General features: G+C 65.5%; 1 protein-coding gene across 1 annotated transcript in view; it reads right to left on the bottom strand.

Annotated features, from left to right (window-relative positions):
- The window catches only part of FAM171A2 (family with sequence similarity 171 member A2), a 16,753-nt gene extending 9,456 nt beyond the window's left edge, over nt 1-7,297 (bottom strand). Inside the window, exons 1-5 of the mRNA XM_024205028.2 lie at nt 5,678-7,297; nt 4,876-5,103; nt 2,770-2,862; nt 1,456-1,614; nt 1,182-1,358 (exon numbers count right to left, since the gene is read on the bottom strand). Coding sequence (XP_024060796.1) covers nt 1,182-1,358; nt 1,456-1,614; nt 2,770-2,862; nt 4,876-5,103; nt 5,678-5,762 — 742 coding nt within the window. The 5' untranslated portion in view covers nt 5,763-7,297. The remainder of the gene's footprint in view (nt 1-1,181; nt 1,359-1,455; nt 1,615-2,769; nt 2,863-4,875; nt 5,104-5,677) is intronic.
- Nucleotides 7,298-8,858: the final 1,561 nt, after the last annotated feature.

Genomic DNA, 8,858 nt, shown 5'->3' with positions numbered 1-8,858 from the left:
CCCCTGCTCTGCTAATGCCCCAGCGTCCCGCCCAGCCGACCCCCTGCCTTCCAGCCCTGCCCCTCAATCCTCTCCTGCAGCCCCCTGCTGCTCCCTTCTCACCCCCACCTTCTGTACTCCCAACATCTACTCCATAGGACCAGGCTGAGCCCCTCATGCTCGGTTCACTTCTGACCCAAACTGGGTTTGAGCCAAGGCCTCCCACAGGCGGCAGGCGCCCTCCCTCCACATGTGCCAGGCACCACGCCTTCCGCTCCTCCCTGCCAGGCCGGCTGCCCCAGGCAGAGGCACCCCTGGAGCCAGGCTCCCTGGTCGAGGGTTGATACAGGGGCGTTGGCTGGCAGGGGAGCCCATGGTAAGTTCTGGCTGCACCTTGGAGGAGAGCAGCAGGTTTCCGAGCCAGAGCCTCCCCCGCAATCCCGCAGCCCCCACCCACGCCCAGCGCTGCCATTCTCCACGAGCCTGGGGCCTAATGGTGCTTTATTGCCACTGAGGCAGTTCCATGGCGCTGCCAGTGGAGGTGCCCTGTGGCCTCATGGCAGGAGGGGGCTGGTGTGCGGAGCAGGGCTGAGAGCAACCGGCCCGGGGGCAAGACACTCTCTGTGCCCTATCTGTTAATTCAATGGGATCCCAACGCCGGGCCCTCACCCCCCAGCCAGCAGCGTCTCCTGGGGCGGGAAAGGCCACGTCAGTCTGACACCTGCCATCTCCAAGCCCCCCGTCCCATGCAGACGTGTGGCACTGCCCATGGGCTGGACCCCTCCATGCTGAAAAACTGGCACAGAGCCAGTGGGGATCCCCAGCACCTCCTCCAGCCAGTGACTGGGAGCCAGGCTGAGACCCCCCCAAACTCACCATTTACATGGGTCCCCCAAACCTCCAGGGCACCCAGCCTGGTCTTACCCCCTTCAGCCCCAGGTCAACGGGCGCCCAGCCTGGCCCTACCCCCCCCCCAGCCCCAGATCAATGGGGGTCCAGCCTGGCCTTGCCCCCGCTCAGCCCCAGATCAATGGGGGTCCAGCCTGGCCCTGCCCACTCAGCCCCAGATCAATGGGGTGTCCAGTCTGGCCCCGCCTGCCCAGCCCCAGATCAATGGGGCACCCAGCCTGGCCCTGCCCCCCCAATCCCTAGATCAAAGGGGTGCCCAGCCTGGTCCTGCCCCCCAACCCACTGGCCCTTACCACTCTTGGTGTCGAACCTCCAGGCTGGCACGCTGGTGGCCGTGGTGGCGCTGGTGTCGGGAGGCAGCGGGATGGACAGGTGCACGGGGCCCGACAGCTGCACCTCGGTGCCGTTGCCCGTGAAGAGGTGGACGCTGACGGCAGCGATGGGAACCAGCTCCAGCCAGGTGCTGTTGGCTGGGAGGGGAGGGGGCCGTCAGAGGGGCTCACTGCTCCCCGCCCCGATCCCTGCTCCCCCCAGCCCCTCCCTTGTCCCCTCCCCCAGGCCCCATACCGCTGCCGTTGCTCTCAGCCCCGATGAAGGAGGGGAAGCCCCGCATGTCGTGGGCCCCGCTGGCGGCCGTCAGGGAGGCGGAGAGCTGGCTGTAGGTGGAGCTGCGGGGCAGGCGGGCCGCCTTGCGCTGGAACTGCACCCACGGCTGGCTCTTGGCCCCTGCAACAACAACGGACATGAGGCACCAGGCTCGCCCTGCAGGTCCCTGCCCTGCCCTGCCCAGCCGGAGCCTCGGCCCCGAGGCAGCCTCATGGGCTCTGGCAGCACCCATGGCTCCATCGCAACCCACACACAGAGGGCAGCCTCTCCCCGCCCCTCCTGTGCGCGTGCCCCTCACCCCATGGCAGACGGCGGGCAGGGAACTCCCTCGCTGAAGGGACCCAGCCTCTCACCCCAGCGACCTGTCCAGGGCTTCTCCCCACAGTCCCGGACAAAGCGCCCAGCGGGGTCTACACGGAGATCTGCCAAAGCACCGGGGGCCAGACTCCAGCCCCTGCCCGGGCTCCGACGATGGCGGGCAGGTGGGTGGCTGGCGGGCAGCTTGCCCTCCAAGGGGCGGCAGACAGGCCGCTAACGGGCTTCGGGCGTCTCACCAGCTGCAGTGGCAGCTTCCTGAACCCCAGCCAGCCAGGAGAGGGAATCCAGGCCCCCGCCAGACAGACAGGCCGTGCCAGCCGCAAGGACACAGCCTGAGCCATGGGGGCATTCGTCCCAGCACACAGGCGAGACTACAAACGCACCTCCCGGCCCCAGAGCCCCTGGCCACGCACCCCTGGAGGGCACGTCCGCCCCCCAGCGAGAGGGTAGCAGGAGCACGCAGGCTCTCGCCCGCCACAGCTCCAACACCAATGTCACTGGGGGCTTAAAATCAACCATCTCCCTCCTCCAGAGCCCTGCCTGCCGCCTCTGGGCTGCGTGGGGAGGGACATGGGCAGGCCAGGCGCTGGCTGAGGGCCACAGCGACCCAAGCTACCTGGCCCATATGCCCCACCTGCTGCCCCGCAGGGTAAAGCCGAAATGGGCAGGTTCAGACACCCACAGGCCCCTCCTGCTCTCCCCAAGGGGCCCCAGGTCCCAGCACAAGGCCAGGGGGAGCAGGTAACATTTGGTGCTGCAGCGCCTCTCCGTGGTGAATCCTGGAGGCAGGTGGGGTCTCCCCCATTGTCCAGGCAGAGGGGCAGTGACTTGCCCCTAGGTCCCGCGCAGGGCAATGGTACAGCAAGGAATAGAACCCAGGTGTCCTGGCTCCCCATCACCTGCTCTAACCACACCCTCCCACGCATAGGGGAGGGGCTGGTGGATCACGGGCCTCACCTGGTGATCCCAGCAAGATCTGCACCAAGTCCTCATAGAGGATGAGGGTGGCGGGCCGCTCCGGGAGCAGATACAGGCTGACAGAGGCATACACTGCAGAGGGACCAGACAGACACAGGGTACATGAGCAGCAGGCGAGAGGCACGGGGCACAGCAGCTGCAACGCAGTGGGGCGGGGCAGTGGGGCGGAATGGGGCATGTGTTGCGGGGGGAGGGGAGCCTGGCACCCACCCATGGAGCGGGGAAGCTGGCTCAGAGCAGACACCTGGCAGGACATCGCTAATGACCCTGGCACCTGACACAGAGATGGATGGGCAGCTGGGGGGACAAGCAAGGGGAAGATAGGAGCCAGGAGCAATGTGCTGTTAGCTACTCTAGCCTCTCCCGGCAGGGGGCGCTGTGGGGAGCGGGGCAGGGTGCTGGCTGTGGGGGGAGCTCCCAGGTACCCCAGCCTCAAGCAACCGTGCGGCCAGGCTGGGAGCTGACACGTCCCGGGGCTGAGTTTGGGTCTCGGATCGCAGCCCAGCCCACATGGGCTGGGGTGGGACATAGGCTGGAGAGAGGGAAGCCCCTGTCAGAGTCACATCATGGGACAGGCACAGCCCAAAGTAAAAGCAGCCTCCCCGAAAAACAGGGGTGCCACAGCCAACCCCTCACAGTGCAGGGCAGAGGGGGCTGGCGGACAGGGGGCTCTCCTGGGGTGACCCCCCCCGGCCCCCCCCCCCCAGCTCTCCCAAAAAACCCCCGGGGGGGGGGGGGGGGGGGGGGGCAGTCTATATAAATAGCCCAGCTCTGCTGGCAGCGCCGAGGGGTGGAGCAGGGAGGGCGTCAGACAGATGGTGCCAGCTACAACCCCAGGGGTAGCTGTGGCCAGGAATTACACTGCCCCAGCACCCAGTTCTGCCTAGGGGGATGCGACAGCCGCAGCCCCTCTGCCCCACCCACCCCCCGTGGAGTGAGCTGGGGACCCAGCTGGGTGCAGGGGGGATCCTGCACTGGAAGGTGGAGCTGGCGGTTGGTACCCAGGGCGGGAGGGGTACGGGTAGCTGCTCTGGTTAGCTGAGTAACAGCTCGCTCACATGCACTCGCTGCCCCACACCCACTGTGCCCCTCCAGTACCCTGTCTCATACACACACCTGCCCCCCAGGTACCCCCCGCACTCCTCCCCCCCGGCCCCGCAACCTCCCCCCCGGCCCCGCAAACACACACCCCCCCCACTAGGGTGACCAGATGTCCCGATTTTATAGGGACAGTCCCGATTTTTGGGTCTTTTTCTTATATAGGCTGCTATTACCCCCCACCCCCTGTCCCGATTTTTCACATTTGCTGTCTGGTCACCCTACCCCCCACATGCCTCCTCCCGGCTGCGCACATGTCCCCACCACCACATGCACTCCTGCCCCTGGCCATGCATCTCCCCACCCTCCCCATGCACACCCCGCCCCACTGCTCCCCCCCAAAGGCCGCAGACACCCCCCTGCCCATGGTCCCTCCCACGCGCACAAACGCAGAGCTGCAGCTGGGGGCACTGATGCCCATGTGAGGTCAGCCCACTGCCTGCAGTAAAGTCACCCCTATCGACCCCATCAGCGAGCGGCCCCACAACGCCAGCCTGTCTGCGCCTCATCAACATGCGGCCTGTGGGCAGCCGCTGCTTGGCACAGAGCCCAGGCTCTCCATTGGGTCCCAGACAGCACCACAGGGACGGGGGGGCAGACAGGGGGGCACCCACCACCCGCCCCTGCAGCTTCTCCCCTCCCCCAGAGCCCCACCCTAGGAGCAGGTCTCTGTCCCCTCAGCCCCATGCTCTCCCCAGTGGGTGTGTCTGCCCCTCTTACCCCCATCAGCCCCTCCCGGCTGCCGTATTATTAACCTGGTGCCAGCCCTGATCCCCCCCACAGTCCAATACACCCCATACAGCCCAGGGGCTGGGATGTGTCCACTGCCCCCCTCCTCCCTCTGTTGGCTGGGGGTGGGGAGAGCCAGCTAAGGGACTGTCCCCAAATCCCAGGCTATCTGCAAACTACCAGCCCACTGAGGGAGTGTCCCCGAGCTCCTCAATCCCTCACCCCAATGCCTGGTGCCCAGCAGCAGGCAGCACTCACACGGCAGCTTGTCGACCCGCCAGGGCACAGAGTTGGTGACGAAGCCGCGCTTGGCGGCGGTGACCAGGATCCAGGTGCCCAGACGGTAGCTGACGGGCAGCATCCCGACGCCCTCATGGTCTGTGGAGCCTGAGGCCAGTGACGTCTGGTTCCCATACACTTCCACAGCAGCCTGGGCCAGCGGGGAGAGGTCGCTGTTCTCATACACCTGGACTTTGATCAGCACCTCTGGGGAGGGGGAGAGGGGTTAGGGGGCCCAGGCCTCTGTCACAATACCCTCCCTGCCTAGAGCCAGCTGGGCCCCCAACCCCACCCAGCTCCAAGCACAGGCCAGAACCCCTCAAACCCCCGCTAGAGAGAAGCCAAAGGGTGGCCAGGCCAGGCGAACCCCGCTGTGCCAGCCCCACGAGCAGCACCTCCGCTGGGGCTGCCCCTGGGTGTGGACAGTACGTCCCTGCCAGCCCTCCCCAGGCAAGGGGTGTGCAGCAGCACTCAGCCCCTGGCCAGCTTCGGCTGCCTCCGTGGGCTCCTGCCCAGCCAAGAGGGGCCCAGCGGATCTCCAATCATCTCTACACACCAGACCCCAGATGGATCAGAAGGACCTGGGCCAAGGGCGGCGCGAGCTCCCAGGGTCCCCATGCAGCAGCAGACGCTCCAGGGAAACTCAGCACTTTCAGGGCCCCCCAGCAGCAAGAGCAGCTTTGGAGCCACAGGGAGGCTGGTGCCTCCAGCCCTGCCCACCTGGCTCTGGACCCCAGCCCTCAGGGTGGGCAGGGGGCCCCAGGAGCCACACCACCTGCACCTGGACCGGGGCTGCCGCCCTCAGCCTCGCGTGCTCCACGGCTGGAATCCCGTCTGCTGCAGGGTGCCTCTGAGCGGGATGGCATCGAGCCGGGGCGCCCAGGGGGGTCACACCGGACGGCTCGCCAGGCTGGGCTGCTAAGGAGCTGGACGCAAGGTGCCCTCTCGAGTTTGGCTCAGCCCATGGTACAGATGCTGGGTCTGCATTTCAAATGGCCCTGGCTGCTGGGGGTCCCAATCCGTGGGGGCCTTTGCCCCCAGGGTCCATGTGGTTCCCGTGCAGTCAGGCTCTGAGCACAGATCGTTTGGGGCGGGGCGGGGTTTCGAAGGCACACGAACCAGTGCTAGCGAGAGGTGCCAGGCCGGCAGCTGTCCCACTGGGGAGAACAGGAGAGGTCAGTGTCCATCCCCCACTGGCTGTTTTATTAGTGCCAATTGCCATGATGCTTTGCTATGGGCACTGCCCCCAGCGACTGCTTACGTAACCTGCCTCGTGTCCCCGGGACCACCCCAGTGCCTGCTGGGCTAGCTCTGTGCCCCATATGCCCCATGCACTGGGGAGTGGCTTTAAATTGAGACCTGAAAAGCCAAGGTCCCACCTGCTCTCCGTGACTCCCAGGGCACTGTGCCAAGTGCAGGATTTGCACCCCTTCCCCCCGTGCTGTGCCGTCCACCCCAGCGCGGGGGTGGGGGGGCTCTGTGGGGACTCTGGCGCTGGGTCTTCTGGTCCTGCCGATGCAGGACAGACCCAGGCCACTGGGACGGAGTGGGAGCAACACCAGGTGCTGAGATTCCCTCTCCAGACGGGCTCTGGGTTTGAGCGTGGCTGACCCCTTCCCAGCTACCGCGGCCAGAAGGGGCCCCAGAAACGCTCAGTGGAACAGCCAAGCCGAAGCTCTACCGTACACGCTGGGGAGCTACGTCAGGGCTGCGAGACGTTGGCAGAGCTGGCCACACGGAAAGGGGGAGCTAGACCAGAACCCCCTCTGGCCCCACCAGGGGAGGGAGCCCCCCTCGCTAACACCACGGGTGCTGCTCTCTGGCCCCGCTCCCAAGCAGCCTTTCGGGGGCTGCCATCCTCTGCATGCACAGCCGCAACTCTAGAGCCGGCTTCCCAGCTCAGCCCCCTCCGCCCCTGATGATTTTCCGGCTGCAGCCCTCAGCCTCAGGCAGCCGGCCCAGGTTTCCGAGAGCCAGTTCCCATCACCCTGGCAACGACACCATTCACCCCCTGGCTAGGCTCTGCCCAAGTGGGGCACTCCCAGAACAGCGGGCGCTGGACTGATGGCACAGCGCTCAGCACGGCCCTTCCCCCATTAAGCAGGAAGCAGCTTCCAGGGCCAGGCAGGCACCGCTGCCAGGGGTTGCCATGGCAGCCACAGGGTAGCGGCAGGCTCCTGTCTGGGGGGCCCTGGTTCCCCTCACCCGAGCTCCTGTGCCAGCGCCCTGCAGCAACGCGCCCGCCGAGTGTCCTCAGCCAGCCCCAGGTCTCCAGCGAGGGACAGACACCCACAACGTGAGGCCCTGGACTGCAAACCCCCAGGCTCGGCCCAGCCCCACACCCCAGGAGCTTGCACCCCCAGGGCTCAATGTAAATGAGGGGCCTGTTCCGCCCAGACCCACCACCTTCCCCGCAAGCTGCCCCCCCTGGGGTGGGAGGGAGTCAATCGCTGGCACTGGGTGGGCGCAGGAGCCCCCCGCCCAGGAGCTGCCCCAGCCAGCAGCACTGTCCCAGCCCTAGCTCCTGGCAGGACCATGTCTGGAACGTTTCAAACCATCCCAGGAGGATGGCGCCTGCCACCCAGATGTCGTATTTCTGGATGACACTAAAACCAAACCAAAACCACAGCACAGCGAGGCTGGGGTGTGACCCCAGGAGCGTGGCACCCAGCCCCCTTGCCGTTAAATCCAACAGCGGGTGCGTTATTGAGAGATGCAAGACTGGCCACTCAGCAGTGCCCCGTTTCATTCGGCCCGTTGGCATCCCAGGGCCAGGAGTGGCCTAGTGCTTAGTGCAGGGAGCTGGGAGCCAGGCTTGCTGGCTTCTAAGTACAACATTCAGGGACAGGAGTGTGCTCTGGTGGTTAGATCAGCAGACTAGGAATCAGGACTCCTGGGTTCTACCCAGCTCTGTACTGGGTGACCTTGGGCAAGTCACGGCCCAGCTCTGCGCCTCCGTTTCTCCATTTGTCAAAGCAGAATAATACTGGCCCACCCTGGCAGGGGCTTCAGCTGAAATAGCTAGTTTGCAAAGTGCTCTGCATTCCTCAAAGGGAAGTGGCTAGAGTCAGGACCCAGGGGCGTCCCTTGGTCGCCCCCCATCCCCACCCCCAAGGAAATTACCAGAACATACAGGAGGGGCTCTCCACCTGCTCACACTAACCAGCACCTGGGAGGCTAATGAGACCCCATCTCAGGATCAGAGCCTGGCACCTTGGCACCCATCCCAGCCTGCGATCGACAAGCCCCCAGCCTCCACTCACCCCCCGAGCACAGCATTGATCGATGCCCGCCTCTCCCAGCCTCGGGGGCCTGGACGTGAGGACATTCACACCTCCCTCGCCTGGGCTCAGAGCTGTCTCGGTTATGGGGTCCAAATGCCAATCGATTCCCAGTGCTGTTCTATTAATACACATGCCTGGAACACACAGGGCACCCGGCCCCGCCCTTAACACAACCAGCGCTGGCTCGTGCTGCAGGGCCCTCCACCAAGGCCATGGCAAAGCCCCGGCCCAGCTTGCAGAGCCCCTCAGACTCAGAGTGGGAGGAATCAGCCCAGACCAAGTCTCACCCCACCCCATGGCTGGACGCCAGCACTGACACATTCAGACAGCAAAACGTACCCCTAATTTCAGCAGTGCCTGTCACCAGCCACGCCCCACGCACTGAGGGTGGGGGATTCTCGCCCTCGGGCCAAGATGTTCTTCTGCGCAATGTGCTCTGGGGGTTCTTTTGTGGGGAGCTCACACTGGACAATCTCCGAACCATGCTTCTGCGACCCCCCATATGACGCTGTGGCATAGGGTCAGCCAGCCCCAGTATTTCTGGGATCAGCCCATTTTAACTGGGTGAGCCTGTGGCCCCCACATGTTGCACCCGGGGAGGTTTCACCCCAACGCACCAAGGGGGGGTCTGGAAGTCAGGACTCCTGGGTTCTCTCCCAGCTCTGGAAGGGCATGGAG

This window comes from Terrapene carolina, unplaced genomic scaffold, assembly GCF_002925995.2.
Source record: "Terrapene carolina triunguis isolate 2854851 unplaced genomic scaffold, T_m_triunguis-2.0 Scaffold495, whole genome shotgun sequence".
NCBI classification, from domain to species: domain Eukaryota; kingdom Metazoa; phylum Chordata; order Testudines; family Emydidae; genus Terrapene; species Terrapene triunguis.
Note: the sequence above shows the minus strand (reverse complement) of the source record. Positions and strands in the feature narration are given on the sequence as shown.